A 17,004-nucleotide genomic window follows, 5' to 3' on the forward strand; every position below is an offset into this window, starting at 1 on the left:
GTGCAGGGCACAAGCCAGTTCTCTGTTCCTTTGGTGAAAGATAAGCAAGATGGGTCCCTCGCCTCAGTACCAGTCCCTGCGTTCTCCTCCCCTCGAGCCACCCACCCCAGGAAATCCCACACTGGCAATCCCACAGGGACACATCCTGCAATGCCGCTAGACTGTAGGTCTGTGCCACTTTGGACAATTCATCACTGTAGTCTCCACTACAGCCAGCAATGTGATACGTTTGTGAATTGAATTTGCTGCTAATTAGCATTCTGTATTCATTTACATCTGCCCAGAAACTGCAAGGGTGCATTAAAAAATAAAAAAAAAGCAAAATACAAACATTATTAAACTAATCAATTTGTCCTCCTGTTTCTCCCAAACAAGATTAATTGAGAATCACTCTACTAATTTACAGGTCTAACTCTCTACCATGCTTTCTAGGGATATTGTCTAAAGTTTCCTGACAGCTGTCCTGTGTTTCAGATCATGAAAGAACAAATTATCTTCATTGTCTGATAAAAGTGATAACAGTGCTCTGAATGCAATGATGTATAAGATCAAGAGATAGTCCCCGCCTTTTTGAACTTACACTGAGCTTTGGCTGGTTCCAGGTACTCAGAGACGTGTGGGATTTTTCTCTACGAGCAGGTCTACGCTATGAAAAGACAGGATTGTTCTCTCTTCCACTTCACATTAAAATATTAAAAGACAAATGACAACATTGGTTTTAGCCTGCTTCCTGGTTTAGGGTCAGTGCCAGACTCCCTGCAGGATCCATTCAATCTGCTAGCCTAAGCTGCCTTGTCTTTATTGCTATTTAATTTGCACTAGGCAAATTCAGTTAAGAGCACATCCCTTTTTTCAGTTTAGAGCTGGCTCTCCAAGCCCCAAGCAGAGCCCTGGAGTTCACAGTGCTGCAAAGGCTTATTTTCGGTAGAAGACGCAGTCCATACATGAACTAACATTAGAGAGAGTAACAGTAAGAGGGCTCAGGCAGTTTCCCTTGCGCCCTCCTTAATATCTGTATTAGCAGCTGGGGTCTGAGAGATTCACACACCAGACGTCAAAAATGCCAGTAAGAGCATGGGAACAGCACAACAGGGAGCAAACTGCTCTCCAAGATTTGCCTGACTTGCTTGATCATCAGAGAGGTGTCAGGGCTAGTCATTGACCATATGATAATACTTTCTATTGACATCTTTTTAAATTTTAATACCAGTTTAGAATAAAAGTATCTTCCTTGATTTAATGTAAAACAGGATAAAAGGAAATTACATGAAATTCAGTGAGAGTTGTTTCATTGCAAACATGAAATCTGCACATAGGCAGGTGGTGAAAACCAGCATGAGTTAAAAATCCTCTGAGTTATTTCAGCACAAATCTGTATTCGGACAAAGCCTCTCTCCAAGCCCTGGAGGCCAATCTGGGCAGGCTGTGCTATGGAAACCTCTGCCAGAACTGGCACTGATATGAGCCTGGGGTGGCTGTTTCAAGGACTACACTGGACACCTGATCACCCAGTTCACAGATCATCTAGCACACTGAGGACAAACCTACGACACGTGTACCAGAATCAGCATGACGTGCTATTTCGGCTGCCCTGAACTGAGTCTGAGGCTGCCTTCCTGCTTTTCCCCTCTCTTCCCATACCAAGTGCTGCTACTCCCACTTAGGAACTGGAAAGGGACTGGAGGCTGTGAAGAGCTACAGCCAGTAGCTGGGGGACTGGCGTGAGGGCCACTGGCCCATGGCCTGAGGAAAGGTCCCTGTCACTGAGCTATGTAGGTCAGGACTGCATTAACGCTGTGCCTTGAAGCGCTCCAGCGTGATGCTAGAACAGAGAGCAATAGAGCTGCTCTGATGGGGCTCGTTTACTCACTTCTCGTAGCAAAACTATTGCAGTGGCTCTTGCGCACTTCCGTATAATAGGGCTTTCCAGCTAATTGTCATTTGAACTAGAGCGTAAATGTTTAGAAATATTTTTCTTGATTAAAAAGTTGTCAGTGATGGGGAATTCAACAGAGGTCAGGGAAAACTGTTCCAGTGATATCCTTGTTGTTAAAGTCTATGCCCAGCTGCTACTTGGAATACTCTTAGCTGTATATCAAACCCTTGCTCCTATTTTAGCTTTGTCAAGTAGGAGAGCCTAGTAACAAGGTTCGATTGCTGTGACAGTATTTACAACTTGGCTACAGCAGTCTCTTGACTTTCTTTCTGTTAAGCTAAATTATTGAGCCAGATCAAGGGAAGGATTCAGACAGCAAACAGTTAGCTGTTGTGAACAGTTAACTGCAGGCTCCAACACTGGAATCCAGAACCCTGGGATCCCCATACGGTGTAGTCAAAACCTACGAGGGAGCTGGCCAACAGGAACTGTGAAGCACAGAGATGTGAGCTCCTCTCTTATCTGCAGAGATAAGATGCCTGACCCAGCCAGCCAAGGAAGCACAGCATCAGAACTTACTCCTATTTCTTCCAGCCAGGTGTTACAATCTTTTCACATATAAATTATCCTGAAGCCCTTTCTCCAGTCACCTCATACACAACAGCCTAGTGGTTAGGGTATTTACACAGGAAGGTGTACTCCTTATGTAACTCCTTTCTTATCCTTATGGTGCTCAACAAAGTTCATTCTCAGAAGAGGATCTCCTCCCTCTGCCTATGAACTAGGAAGGGAGATGGGAGAGGTGAAGGGCACCTGCTCAACATTTTCTGTCATGCTTTTGCGCTGTGCAGCAAGGAAAGCAAACTTTGTTGAACCAGAGGCAAGAGAGAGAGCAGTCGAGAGATGGGTACTCAGTCAGGAGGCAGGCCCCCTGCTCTACTTCCAGGGCTTCTTATCGTTTTGACAATTACATGCACATCAGCAAAAACTCAGACATAGTTTTGAGAGCAAGACCAGACCTTGGGAGACCTCTGCCCTGTGAGTTTCCTCACCCACTAGATCTAATTTCTTCTTCCTTAGTGACCCTCTGCTCAGCTGCCCCGCTCCAGTGTGAAGGGTGTGGAGGGGTCCTCATCTGAATGAACCACCCTGTGTTGGTTATGGCATTTCCCAAGGAATGTGAGAATGGGTCCAAAATCCCAAACAAATGGAACTGGATCCCAGTCTCCCAACACTAATTCTATCAGCCAGACTAGCTCATAGGAGAAAGCATGTACACTTGCATTTTGAAGGAACATGGTCCTGCTGAGATGAGCTAGACGTGGCTAAGACACATTTTTCTAGCCGGAGCTTTGAGGACCTGGGGCCCATCTGCACAACTTCTGGCTGTCTGAGGCATTTACACAGGAGTTTGGCATTAGCTGCTCAAGCCAGAGCAGGCAACACAATTAACAACACAGAGCTTAAGGATCTGTGGCTGGTAAAGGGACTCACATAGTGATTTCAGTAGCCCCTGAGCAGGGGGAGGAATCATGATTTTGGACTCAGAATCTGCCCAAATCTTGTCTAGATGCTCAATATCTGCTTTAGATAACAAGTCATTCTCTATGAAGCATGTTTTCCAGTCCTTTATATATCTCACAACTTCATCTGGAGCTTGCTCCAGTTCCTGAGCATCCCCTTGAACTGTAGACACCAAAACCAGACACACTATTCCAAACAGCTGTCACACCAGTGTCAAACAGAGCTAACACAGAAACAGCACAATTTCTGATTCTTCAACTGGACAGTTCTACCAAAAAAAGGGAAAATCCATCCTCAGAGCAGCCAGCTGAGGACCTGCCAGCACTACAACCAGCACGGAAAGGAGTGAAACCTGCACTGGACACATGCATGGAAAGAAATGCACTCACCCACTAGTTCCAGGTCTCTGGGTCTGAGAGAAGCGCCAATCTGTGTTAGGTTGAACTTGCTGCAAAGAAAATAGAAAAGTTTTAATGTTTCTATTCTTCTGTTTGAAATCAAAGCAAACTGATCCTGGATTATTTCAGTCTGCAATATCAGAGTATTCTTTCCAAGCAAAGCAAATCAATTAGAACAAAAAAAAAACCAAACACTAAACCCACCCCTCTTTTCTGAGTATTTCTGAACCAGTGAGAATACTAAAAAGCATGACAAAAACTATTCAGAGAATAATCTTCCAAAGCAGCTCAGGAAAGCAGGCTGTGAAAGAAATGAAGCATGAAACAAACTGATAAGGGCATCAGTTTAGCAGGAGAAATGGTACCAAAGTAATGAGCTTGGAGAAGCGTAAGGGTGATGGTGGTGGCAGAGCTAATTGATACTGGGAAAGATGCTTTTAATGCCAGAAGGTGAAATGATAACAGACCTTCCTAATCTGTCCTTCTTCTGTCCTTAAAAAGGCCTGCCTGAGATCTTGATTTCACACATTGTGTTTGAATGACTTTTCCTAGATGCTGTGGCCTTGGAGCACTGCAATATTTTTCTGTCCACAGAGAAAAGAATGAACTTCCGACAACAAAAAAAAGCATTATTTGTTCAGGGGACACAATAAACGTCAGACACAGCAGCATACTTTGTAACTTCATTAGTAGGCCTTGTATTGCTTTCTGTCCATGTTATTTTACCATCAGACAATGGACATTTTGTAAGTAAGGAAGGACACGAAACAGGGCTGTGTGTTACTTGTTTAAATCATGCCTTTGTGAAGAGCACTAAATAGCAGAACCATTTTCTGTCTGAAAGACGCGTACTTCCTAAAATCATAATCTTCTTAATTAACTCCAGAGTGATAACATGCTACCTGGAAAGGATAACATTTCTCTCAGTTACCTTAGGAATGAGCAGTTCACAATCTATACAGTGTAACAGAAATTTTATAGGATTATTCTGCATGTACATGCAATTACCAGGGAAAATTGAATACGGATACAGCTGACCTAGATTTTTATTTAATAGATGTGATTTTACTAATGTCACCACAGCTTTGATGATTCTGGTAAAGGAATACATTAGAATAAATTACTGACTTCCCTAAAATAGAGGCCCCACTGTTACCCATGTTGCATGCAAATTAAGTTGTTTAAATACTTGTCCTCTAGATTTCAGATACGCACATTTTCTGCACACACACTGACACACAATCCCCCACTAAATAAGCCCTTCCCAATATATTTTTTGAATTCGTATTGTAATTACCACTTTCAAATTTAGGGCAGGCATTTACTGACACAAAATGTCTTTACAGCTATATCCCAAAGTTATAAAAGGTACAGCTAAATGCAGTCACCTACATCCATATTTAAACATACAAATAAAAGCGGCTGAAGTTTCTGAAGCACGCTGCTGCCTAGGTCTCTTCAAGTTCGAGGTCACATAAGGTCATTGGGACCTCTGAGAAAAACGTCACTAGTTCTGGTGATGAACTATGAATTCAAGCCCCTTGCTTTAAACTACCAAGTTTGAAAATGATCCCTTGCCAGGGCACAATCAGCAGTTAACATTTCAGAGTCAAGAAATGAGAAATTTCTACAACACACCTCTAAAACAGAGCAAGATAAGCATGGATAAACTTTGCTTTACGGATAATTTCCTCCTGTGTCTAGTTTCATATGACATGCAGAATAAAAGGGTTAAACAGAATCAAGAAGTTAAATACCCAAAAAATCATCATACTGACCATGCTAAGAATCCCTTTAAAAAGAAAAGAGCACCGAGAAGGCCAAAAGAAAATTCTCCAGTTTTAGCCCAGCTGCTACAAGTACACAGTCTTTCATTTTACAGTGACTTTCACCCCCTTGCCATCACTCCATCATGCAGAGCCAAAACTTTCACCGGCCACCTCCTGGGCAGGTGAAGGTAACATACATTCCCTGAGGTCACCTTATTTAGCTGAAGGACAGACAGAGAACAGCAAAGTAACCTGGATAGTACGGATCATTGCCCTTAGCAAACAAGACAGTAAAAACCACCCATCTCTTACCCCATCACACGGACTCGCTAAGGTGCTGGTCGCCTGCTCATAGGCAGCCATGCTTTCCACGGTACTAGAATGGCTGAAAGGTTTTACAAAGAGGAAATCACTTTGATCAGACATAGGAGAGAAACAAGATGTGTACTGCTGTGCCTGGGACGTCAGGCCCGCTCCTCCCACATCCAGGTACTTGATGAAGCCATCTGGCTTCAGCTGCCCACGGAAATGGGAGGTGGGCTTGCGGCCTGTCCCTCGGCAGCAGCCCATGAGGGTCCAGCTGGAGCCAGAGCCAGCTTTGAGACACCTGGCACCCACGACAGCAAACATCACACAAGACACTAAGGAAATGGACACAAGGGAGATGATGAGGTAAAGAGTTAGGTTGGTATCCTTGGGAGAAGATTTGGGGAGGTCCATAGACTTGGCAAAATCCTGCACGCTGTTCTCCTCCAGAGAGATGACTATGGCCACAGAGGCTGAGAGGGATGGCGTCCCATTGTCCCTCACTTCAACCACCAGCCTATAGGGAGCTTCTGACTCCCGAAGGGTCTGTGTGACCCTTATCTCTCCAGAGCGGTGCTCTACATGGAAAGGCAAAGTTTCAGCAGTTCCCTCCAGCTGGTAGGAAAGCCAGGCATTATGGCCACTATCAGCATCCACAGCTACAATTTTGGTGACCAAATAGCCAGGTTCTGCCATGGCTGGGACAGTTTGGTGGAAGGCAGAGCCCTTGGGAACAGATGGGTAGACAATGGTTGGGGCATTGTCATTCTGGTCCAGGACAAACACATGGACCACAGCAGTGCTGCTCAGAGTGGGAGACCCAGCATCTTTCACCTCCACAGGCACCTGGAACACCTTGTCCTGCTCATAATCCAAAGCCTGGATGGTGTAGATGGTGCCATTATCCTGGTCTATTTGGAAATAAGTTGAGATAGGTAAATCTTGCATCCCGTTCTCCAGGATGGAGTAAGACAGCTTGGCATTGCTTCCCTCATCAGGGTCAGATGCTGACACTGAAAAGACAAAGGCCCCAGGGAGGGAGTTTTCTTGAATGTGAGCTGTGTAGGAAGGGCTGGAGAAGCTTGGTGCATTATCATTCACATCAGCAATTTGGAGGAAAATTGTTTTTTGCGTGGCCCTCTGTGGGGACCCTGAATCTGTAGCCCTTACAGTGATGTTGTATCCACTGGACTTCTCCCGATCAAGGGGACCGTCTGTGACCAGTGAGAAATGTTCTTTGAAAGATGACACAAGTTTAAATGGGAGGTTTTTTGCTATCTGCAAGCGGACCTGACCATTGTCACCAGAATCGCTGTCCTTCACACCAATGAGGGCAATCACAGTTCCCGGGGTTGCGTCCTCCTGCACTGGGCTGGAGAGAGAGGTCAGCACAATCTCTGGGCTGTTATCGTTGATATCGATTAATTCCACTCGCAGGTGACAGTGTCCCTCCATGGCTGGCGATCCCTTGTCTCTGGCTCGAACTGCAATCTCGTAAGCGCTGGATTCCTCATAGTCCAGTGGGGCTTTGGTTCTGATCTCCCCTGTCTGAGGATCTAAGGTGAACAGCTTGGTGAATTTCCCAGGTGCGTTATTGCTTGTTTTGAAAGAATACTCCACTTCCCCATTGGGGCCTTCATCCAAATCAGTGACATTCAGCTTGGTGACCAGAGTGCCCACTGGCACATTCTCTTCCAGATGCACTTTGGATATGGGTGGGTCGCAGACAGGGGGGTTGTCATTTGCATCCAGGACATGGATGGTGACCTTGGCAGTGCCAGATTTCACTGGATTCCCTCCATCCAGGGCTGTCAGGGTTAAATGATGGACAGCCGCTTTCTCTCTATCCAGTGCTTTCTCGAGTACAATCTCAGGCATTTTAACACCATCTCCTCTCACGTTGATAGTCAGGGCAAAATGCTCACTGGGGCTGAGCTCATAGGTGGCGATGGAGTTGGAGCCCATATCTGGGTCTTCTGCTACCTCCAGGGGTAGCCGAGTCCCGGGGTTGGCTACTTCGGTGATCTCCAAAGCCACTTCCTGCTTGGGGAACTGCGGCGCGTTGTCGTTCACGTCGAGGATGTCCACCTCGACCCGGTGGAGCTGGAGGGGATTCTCCATGACGAGCTGGAGGTGCAGGGAGCACGTGGGGCTCTGGCCGCACAGCTCCTCCCGGTCCAGCCTGCTGTCGAGGAGCAGCACCCCCGCCGCCAGGTCCACCTGGAAGTGCCGCTGCTCATCCTCGCTCACCAGCCGCAGGTTGCGGGCGGCCAGGCTCCGCACCTCCACCCCCAGGTCCTTGGCCACGTCGCCCACGAAGGAGCCCGGCTCGCGGTCCTCGGGCACGGAGTAGCGGAGCTGGGCGCTGCTGGGGGGCGGCAGGGAGGAGAGGGCTCCGAGCAGCAGCAGGAGCTGCCATTGCAAACTCCGTTTCCCGTGCATGCCGCGCCGGGTGTGCGATCGGAGCGGCGGGCGGAAGCGGCTACGAGCAGCCTCCCCCTCCTCCCCGCCCTCCTCCCTCCCGCTCCCGGTCCCGGCCCCGGGAGCCTCCGCCGCGCAGCACCGCGCAGCACCGCGCAGCACCGCGCCGCGCCGGAGCCCCCGCGCCCCGCGCCGGTCCGAGCGGGCTGCGCCGGGAGGAAGCCGCCCGGAGCCGGGCGGGCAGGGAGGCAGCGGGGGGGTGCGGACACGATCGCAGCCCCGCCGGCGGAGCGGCTCCCCGGCWGACAGAGGCGCACAAAGTCGGCGAGCGGAGGGGACGAACCGAGTGACAGTTTTACGTCTCCCAACAGCGGGGGAGCCCCCTCCCCCTCCTCCTCCTCCTCCTTCTCCTCCTCCTCCTCCTGCTCTCCCTCCTCCACCGCCTTCCCCAAAATACGCACGGCGTAGCCCCCCCGCCGCAGCCGCCGCCTCTCCGCCCCCGCAGCGCCGGGAGGGCGTCGGGGACTCCCCGGCAACGGGAACCCCCTCCCGCCCTCTGCGCTCCCACTCCGCCACCGGGCAGGTGCCGGAGAGCGGGGACGGGCGGGGACTCCCTCCCCAAACCCGTCTGCGGGGACCGGATCCCGGATCCCGGCGGCGCCAAGCCCCTTCGGCGATCGGGCTGGAATCAGGCTGGGAGAGAGCGGCTGCACGCTCCCGAGCTCACCTCGCTGCACAAGCTGGGATCCAGCAGGTTTGCACCGGCCGGACCCACGGAAGGTTTCACGAACATGAATTCGCTGATGTCAGAGACTGGCGAAAAGCAGGAGCGGTAGCGCGGGGCGGGGGGCGCCGTGGCCATCACCTGGACGCCCATCACCGTGTCCCCTTGCTTGGGCTGGTAACGTGAGTGCCCGAACATGTGGCTGGAGGGGGAGCGAAGCGTGTCCACGCTCTCCACACAGCAGCCCCGGGCAGGGGGTGCAGAGCCCCGCCGGAGATACCGCACAACCAGCGCTGCCAGTCCCACCAGGGAGACAGTGGAGATGAGGACTAGGGAAACGATCAGATAAAGTGTAATTGTGGGTAAGCCTCCGCTGTCTGTGGCCTGAGCCTCAGAGCCCTGCAAGGCCTCTGGGCCCTTCTCCTCCACCAGCACCACGAGTGTGACGGCTGTGGAGAGTGGGGGTTCTCCGCTGTCCCGGACCACCACCAGCAGTTCATGCGCAGAGGCATCATTCTCCTGCAGGGCCCGCATGATCCGGATCTCCCCAGAGCGCAGGGCCACACTGAAGAGCCCTGGGTCTGTGGCTTCCACGAGGTGGTAGGAGAGCCAGGCATTGCGCCCTGAGTCAGCATCCATTGCCACCACTTTGGTGATGAGAGCAGGGGGGTAAGTGGAGGGTGGAATTCGGAACTGGGCAGCAGAGTCCTCCCCGGCCCTGGGGAAATGCACCTGCGGAGCATTGTCATTCTGGTCCGCTATGAAGACGTGAACCAGCGTCCTGTTCCTCAGGGCCGGAGAGCCACCATCAGAAACCTCCACATGGAACTGGAAATAAGTGGTTTGCTCATAGTCAAAGGGGAGTTTGGCTGAGACCTGTCCACTTGTGGGATGGATGGAGAGATAGCGGGCTGGATCCAGACCTGGATCTGTCCCACCAACTCGCAGGATGGAGTAGGAGAGGCGTGAGTTCTGCTCCGAGTCAGGGTCAACGGCAGAGACAGTAACCAGCACACTGCCCACTGGATTGTTTTCTGCCACCAGCACTTCATAGGATGCTTGCTCAAACTGCGGCGGGTTGTCATTGACATCTGCCAGGGCAACTGGCAAGATGGTGTGGTGGGAGAGTGGGGGACTCCCCAGATCCGAGGCAGAGATGGTGACATTGTAGAAAGCAATGCGCTCCCGGTCCAGATAGGTGCTGGTTAGCAGCGAGTATTGATGCTCAAAGTCCTTACGCAGCTGGAAGGGAAGATCTGGGGACACATGACACTGAACCTTGCCCTGCTCCCCAGAGTCCTTGTCTCTGACGTGTATCACAGCCACCACTGTGCCCGGGGGAGCGTCTTCACTCAGGGAGCTGGAGAAGGAGGTGACAATGACCTCGGGGGCATTGTCGTTCACATCAATGATTTCCACAACCACACTGCAGTGTTCCTCCATTGTGGGTGATCCCATGTCCTTGGCCTCCACTTCTATTTCATACACCGTTGCCTCCTCAAAGTCCAGCTTGCCCTGGACGCGGATCTCCCCAGTTTGCTCATCGATAGCAAAGATCTGGCGCAAGGCAGCCGAGTTGTGGCTGCTGAGGGAGTAGCRGATGTCTCCGTTGGGTCCTTCATCCACATCGGTGGCATTTAACTTCACTACGAGGGTGCCCAGTGGGGAGTTCTCCACCAAGCGGGCTCCATACGACGGTCTGTCAAAGACCGGGTGATTGTCGTTAGCATCCAGGACCTGAATAGTGATGAGCATCTTGCTGGAGCGGGGGGGAGACCCCCCATCCTCAGCAGTCAGGACCAGCTGGTGGACAGCTCTAAGCTCCCGGTCCAGGGCCCTCTCCAGCACCAGCTCAGGGAACTTCCCGCCATCTGTCCGTGCCTTCACGTTGAGGTTGAAGTTCTCGTTGGCACTCAGGTGGTAGGTCTGCAAGGTGTTGGTGCCCACATCGGGGTCCTGGGCGGGCTGGATGGGGAAGCGGGCACCCAGCGATGCCAGCTCATAGATGCGCAAGGAGACCTCGGCACTGGGGAACTCGGGAGGGTTGTCATTGATATCCAGGATCTCCACCTCGATGCGGTAAAACTCCACTGGGTTCTCGATGGCAAGTTTCAAGTGGAGAAAGCAGCGGGGGTTCTGCCCGCAGAGCTGCTCCCGGTCTATGCGCTCGCTGACCATTATAACCCCAGTGTTCACATTGACAGAGAAGTACTGGGAATCCGAATCGGACAGTACCTGCAGATTAGCTGCCGCCAGTTTCGCCACATCCGTGCCCAGGTCCTTAGCAATATTGCCCACGAAGGCGCCCCGGGTGAGCTCCTCCGGGATGGTGTACCGGATCTGGGCAGAGGAGCTGTGCAAGAACAAACAGAAAGAAAAGACACGCGGCAGTCCCAGGGACCAGCCCGCCTTTCCTGCCCTCAGCATCCTTGCCAGGTCGGCAGCCGCGGCTCCGGAGCGATGCCCTCCGCCGAGGCCCCGCGGGGGCGAGCTGTGGGCCGGCGGCCGCCCGCGCTCCGGGGCCGCTGGTCAGCGCTTCCCTCTCCCATTCATTGTTTGGGGTGGATGCGGCTCCGGCGGGGGGGCCCGCCAGCCTCCTCGCCATTGGCTCCGAGTGCCGCCGCGCTCCTCCAATCGCCGGCCTCCTTCCCAGGACAGCAACACGGGCACCAATCGTGGCGCGCGAGGCGCCGCCGCGGCGCGAACCTGCGGCGCTTCACCTAGCGACGGCGGGGGCGGCCGGCGCCCCGCGCCCCGCCGGCCCCGCGCGCGCCGGGCCGCCCGCCCGGGCGCTGCCGCTGCCGAACAGAGACGCCGCGTGCCGCCGGCGCTGCCCCCGCCCCCCCGCCCGTGTCCCCCTGTGTGTCCCCGTGCCGGAGCGGTCCTCGGGGAAGTCCCGGTGCGGCGCCCCGCCGAGCCCCCGGGGCGCGGCACCACCGTCCCCTTCCCCTAGCGACAAGCCCTCGCAGGCTCTCACCTGGCTGGGGTCTTGCAGGGTACCGGTAGCGGAGAGGAAAGCATCGGTTTCCCTCGCTAGGGTCCCGGGGGCCGGGCAAGGCCGCATGAAGGTGAAATCGCTCCGGTCGGAGCCGGGAGAGAAGCAGGTGCGGTAGCACTGGGTCTGGGAGTCGGTGGGCCGCAGGGTGACCTCCATGTATTTGAGGGTGCCGTCGGAGCTCAGCTGGAGCTTCGGGCTGGAGTGCTTGAAGAAATCCCGGGACGGCGACTCGCTGAGCCAGCAGCAGCACGGCGAGCCGGCGGCGCGGCCTCTGCGCCGGAGGCAGCGGGCGGCGAGGACGGTGAAGGTGGCGAGCGCCACGGTGCTCACGGCCGCCAGCGCGATGATGAGGTAGAGGGTCAGATCCGGCTTCTCCTTGGCTCCAGCCAGGAAATCCCGAGGCTTGTAGCTCTCCTCCGCAGCTGCCTCCTCCAGGACCACAGCAATGGTGACGGTGGTGGAGAGCGGCGGGTCCCCGTTGTCCTGCACCAGGACGAGGACCTGCTGCGCCGCCACGTCGGTGTCGCGGAGAGAGCGCGTCGTCCGCACCTCCCCGGTGTACGGCGCCACGCGGAACAAGGAGGGGTCGGTGGACTGTGGCAGCAGGCGGTACGAGAGCCAGGCGTTGTGCCCGGCGTCCGCGTCCACCGCCGTCACCTTGGTGACCAGGTAGCCCGGCGGGGCGGACAGCGGGACCCTCTGGGGCGCCGGGACGTCGCTGCCGCCGGCGGGGTGCAGCACGGCGGGGGGGTGGTCGTTCTGGTCCAGCACGAAGACGTAGACGGTAACGTTGGCGCGGAGCGGGGGGGACCCCGAGTCCCGCACGGCCACGGTGACCGGCAGGACCTGCACCAGCTCGAAGTCGAAGGTGCGCTGGGCGTAGAGGTCGCCGTTGTCGGGGTCGATGTGGACGAAGGAAGAGGTGGGGGCGCCCTGCGTGTGGCCGCCCTCTATGGAGTAAACGAGCCGGGAATTGTCCCCGTCGTCGGGATCCGAGGCGGAGACGGTGCACAGCAAGGAGCCTGGCGGGCTGTTCTCCGGAAGGAAGGCGTCGTAGGAGGGCTGGGAGAAGCGCGGCGGGTTGTCGTTCACATCGGAGATGTTGAGGAGCAGCGCGAGCCTCGTGGTGAGGGCGGGGGAGCCGCCGTCCCGGGCGATCAGCTCCACCGCGTACTGCGGGGTGGTTTCTCGGTCCAAGCTCTCCCGGGTGACCAGCGAGTAGTGGTTCTGAAGGGATCGGATGGCGAAAGGCACGTTGGGCGAAATCTCCAAGCTCACGTCCCCGTTGGCCCCCGAGTCTCGGTCCCGCACGTTAAAGAGCCCCACGACGGTCTCCGGTGGGGTGTCTTCCGGCACCGGGTTGAGCAGGGAGGTGAGAAGCACCTCTGGGGGATTGTCGTTGGCGTCCTCCACTTCCACCTGGAGCACGCAGTGGCCCTCCATCTCTGGCACGCCGCCGTCGCGGGCTCGCGCGTGGATCTCATAGAAAGGCGATTCCTCGAAGTCCAGGGCCCCGCTCACCCGCACCTCACCGCTGCGGGGATCCAGGGCGAAGAGCCTCCGGACCGCGTCGGGGGTGTGCACCCCGAAGGAGTACTGCGTCTCCCCGTTGGGACCCTCGTCGGGGTCTGACGCGTTGAGCCGGAGGAGCAGAGCCCCTGCGGGCGTGTTTTCCGGCACTCTCACCTTGTACACGGCGCGGTCGAAGGCGGGCGCGTTGTCGTTGCTGTCCAGGACCAGGACCGTTATTTGCGCCGTGCCCGAGCGGGCCGGGCTGCCCCCGTCCACGGCCGTCAGCACCAGCTGCAGTTCCGGCTGCTCCTCCCGGTCCAGGGCGCGCTCCAGCACCAGCTCCGGGAAGAGTTTGCCGTCCTTCAGCTGCTTGACATCCAGGGAGAAGTGGGAGTTGGGACTCAGCCGGTAGGAGCCCACGGCGTTGGTGCCCACGTCGGGGTCCTGCGCGCTCTCCAGGGGGAAGCGCGCAGCCACGGTGGCGGACTCGGAGATGCGCAGGGTGCGGTGGGCGGTGGGGAAGCTCGGGGAGTTGTCGTTCAGGTCCAGGATCTCCACTTCGAGGCGGAAGAGCTCCAGAGGGTTCTCTGTCACCACCTGCACCGACAGCACGCAGCTGGCAGCAGCTCCGCACAGGCGCTCCCGGTCCAGCTGCTCGCTCACCACCAGCGCGCCGCTGTCCAGGCGCACGGCGAAGTAGCGCAGGCTCTCCTCCGAGCCCAGGCGCAGCCTGCGACCCGACAGCTCCTCCACCTTCAAGCCTAGGTCCTGGGCCACGTTCCCCACCACGGTCCCCACCTCCGACTCCTCAACCACCGAGTAGCGGATCTGCCCGGAGACCCAGCCCCAGCCGCACAGCGAAAACAAACTCAGTACTTGCCATTTCCAAGCGGGTCGCTGGAGGCTGACACACTCCATGTCCGCACGCGTTTGGCCTGGGTCCCGGCCCAGGGCGCAGCAGGCAGCGCGGAGCTGCTAAAAATCCCCGGGTCTCTCTTCCACGGCTCGGGAAACAGCTCCGGGGCTTTGGCAGGCTGCGGCTCCGGTTGTCAGCCTCCGAGCGGAGGGGGTGGGCTGGGGGAGGGGAGCTGAATCACAGCCCGGCGCCGGGGGAGCAGATCCCCCCGCCTCAGATCAGCTCCCGATTGGCGGAGCGCTCCGGCCCCGCTCGGCCAATGGCGGGCTCCCGCGAGCTGCGGGGAGCGGGGGCTCGAACCCGCGTCAGCGGGGCCGCCACCCCCGGACTTGCGCTCCGCCACTCTGAGTCACTTGCTCCGGCAGCTCGGTTTAGCAGCTCGTTCCCCCGTTCTCAGGGAAACTGCACGTCCTGGAAGCCGTCTAGGTACAAGCCCTCCCTGTGTGCTCCCGCTCCCACGGTGGTGGCTTCAGATCGCACCCGCAGACAAAGGGCAGCTGTAATGAATGCGGGCCAAAGGACTTCTCATGCCCCATGAAAAGGTGCTTGTTAAAGCCCCGAGGCGCCAGGGACGCTTCTCCCCCCCCCCGCAGCTAATGCTTTGCCCGTTCCGCCAATGCCCGCACTCCAGGATCATCCTATAACGAGGCATCTCTGCCACCTGCTACCTGCGGCCAAGAGCAGCCCCCATCGAGAGACAGGGCTGTCCCCACCGGCCCTGCGTGGTGTGGGAGGCGGCACGAGGTGGGACGGCAGGGATCGGCGAGTTCTTCAGAGCAGCAGGGCAACTATTCACTGTACACATCTGGCTGGTTGCCCCCTCCTTATCCCGGAACAAGGAACGGGTAAACCTTCACAGTGCCCAGGTTGCCGCAAATACATGGAATCAGCCAACAACCCCTCTAGATCATCACTAGATCACAACGTTAGATCAGGACATCAGACTGAGACAGAGGCCCAAGCCTCTCACCTGGCAGAAGCATGTATCGAAATCCTGCCACAGAGACGGCTTTTCAGCCTAGAGAGCTTCCCACAGGCAAAAGTTGGGGCCTTGGCCTCTCTACTGGGTAGCAGAGCAGTAAATCACTCATGCCCTCTCCCCCCCCCCCCCGGCCTAGAAGATAGCGGCAAGCCCCAGCTCAGTTCAGATCCCTGCAGAGGCCTTGCAGGGTCATGCCCTGAACAGTCCTGCCCTCAGAGCGCTCAGGGCAACATGACCTCCCCTGAGCGCCTGAAGACCCTGAGGGGTCAGGAGTCCRCGGCGGTGCAGCACGTGGGGAAGCTAGCTCCTCCCGGGGTCCATGCCTGTCCTCACCACCCTGGCACCCGAGGTGTCTCGGGGGAACAGCTGAGAGAGGCTGGGGGCTCACGCGCCTGCCAGCGTGGGATCCTGCCAGGGACACAGTCATTCTGGTCGAGGATGGAGACGGCATCTGGGGTCGGGGACCGTCTGCCCACCGTGAAGAGCAAGATATGCTGCCCTCGAGGGACCTTCGGCCTCAGGTCAGCCTCCCTCCTCTCCGCCGCCCCTCCTCGCCCGTATGGGGCGGGGCCTCTCTGCTGCCAATCAGAGAGAGACTGAGCTTCACTCACCAAGAAAGCTTTTGATTGGCGAAAAGGGGGCCCAACTCCCGCCTACTGCCCGCTCCGGAGGAGGGGAGAAGGAACTCTTAAAGGGACAGCGCAGGAAAACGCTGGAAGAGTGGCTTCCCCTGCGTCCAGAGACTGACACACGATCTTGGACGTACTCATGCCCGAAGGTGCCACTAGCAGGAAGCTATCGCCGTAACTGCGATTCTGGGATGCGGAAGAGCCCAGGTAGAGGTGGGACTTTCCCCCACCGCCCTGAGGGCTCCAGTGCCCATCCCAGACCGGGTCCCCAGACAGCGGAGCTGGATAACCGGAGGGGGGAGGGCAGACATCGCCACCAGCGACACGGGGCGCTACTCCCGTGGGAACAGTTTTGAACCAGGTGCGCCTCAGCAGAAGCCTCCTGTGAAGACTACAAGGTCCAGAGGATCCAGTCACAGTGTCCCAAGGTGGCTCGGTCACTGAGGGGCTGGGGCGGGCACCGGACTCTTGCTCGGGTCCGCCAAGGCCCGGGACGGGGATGATGGCAAGCCGGGGTGGGGGTGCAGCGGCCTGGTGTCCGGGAGGGAGAAGGAGATATTCCCGTTCCGGAGAGCGAGAGCTCGCCCTGCAAAGAGGCTCCGACGCAGCCTGCTGAAGGGAACCGAGGGATCACGGGAGATCCTGCAGGGTACCAGCGATCAAGCAGTCGCTCTCTGAAGGGGGGATTTTGGTACAAGGCAGTGCCGGGGACCGAATCGCGGCCTGGACACGCCGCCTGCCCTGCACAGGGCCAGCACGGAGGCTGGGGACCGACAGGCAGTGTCATCCCCGTCGCACTGGTGTCGGGAGCTGGTTGTGGAGGTGCCCCTTAAGGCGAAGAGAGCCATTTGCGGGCTTGGCGCGATCCACGAATCATCTTTCATCACGAAGACCGAAAATCTGTGCCCCAGAGCCGGCACAGCCGGCTTCTCCCGGCCGGTGCCTTTCT

The 17,004-nt window shown here is 56.3% G+C and overlaps 2 protein-coding genes across 2 annotated transcripts in view; both read right to left on the bottom strand.

Moving 5' to 3' along the window:
- PCDHGC3 (protocadherin gamma subfamily C, 3) overlaps positions 1 to 17,004 on the bottom strand; it is a 40,583-nt gene that overhangs the window by 19,429 nt on the left and 4,150 nt on the right. The window contains exon 2 of the mRNA XM_026055529.1: positions 3,790 to 3,848. Within this exon, the coding sequence (XP_025911314.1) occupies positions 3,790 to 3,848 (59 nt within the window). The remainder of the gene's footprint in view (positions 1 to 3,789; positions 3,849 to 17,004) is intronic.
- LOC112960878 (protocadherin gamma-C5-like) lies at positions 8,983 to 14,446 on the bottom strand. The gene is made up of 2 exons (XM_026055526.1): positions 11,996 to 14,446; positions 8,983 to 11,358 (listed from the first exon to the last, which is right to left on the bottom strand). Exons 1-2 carry the CDS (start codon positions 14,444 to 14,446, stop codon positions 8,983 to 8,985), a joined length of 4,827 nt encoding a protein of 1,608 aa, XP_025911311.1.

The sequence above is a fragment of the Apteryx rowi genome, unplaced genomic scaffold, assembly GCF_003343035.1.
Source record: "Apteryx rowi isolate R43461 unplaced genomic scaffold, aptRow1 scaffold_1231, whole genome shotgun sequence".
NCBI classification, from domain to species: Eukaryota; Metazoa; Chordata; class Aves; order Apterygiformes; family Apterygidae; genus Apteryx; species Apteryx rowi.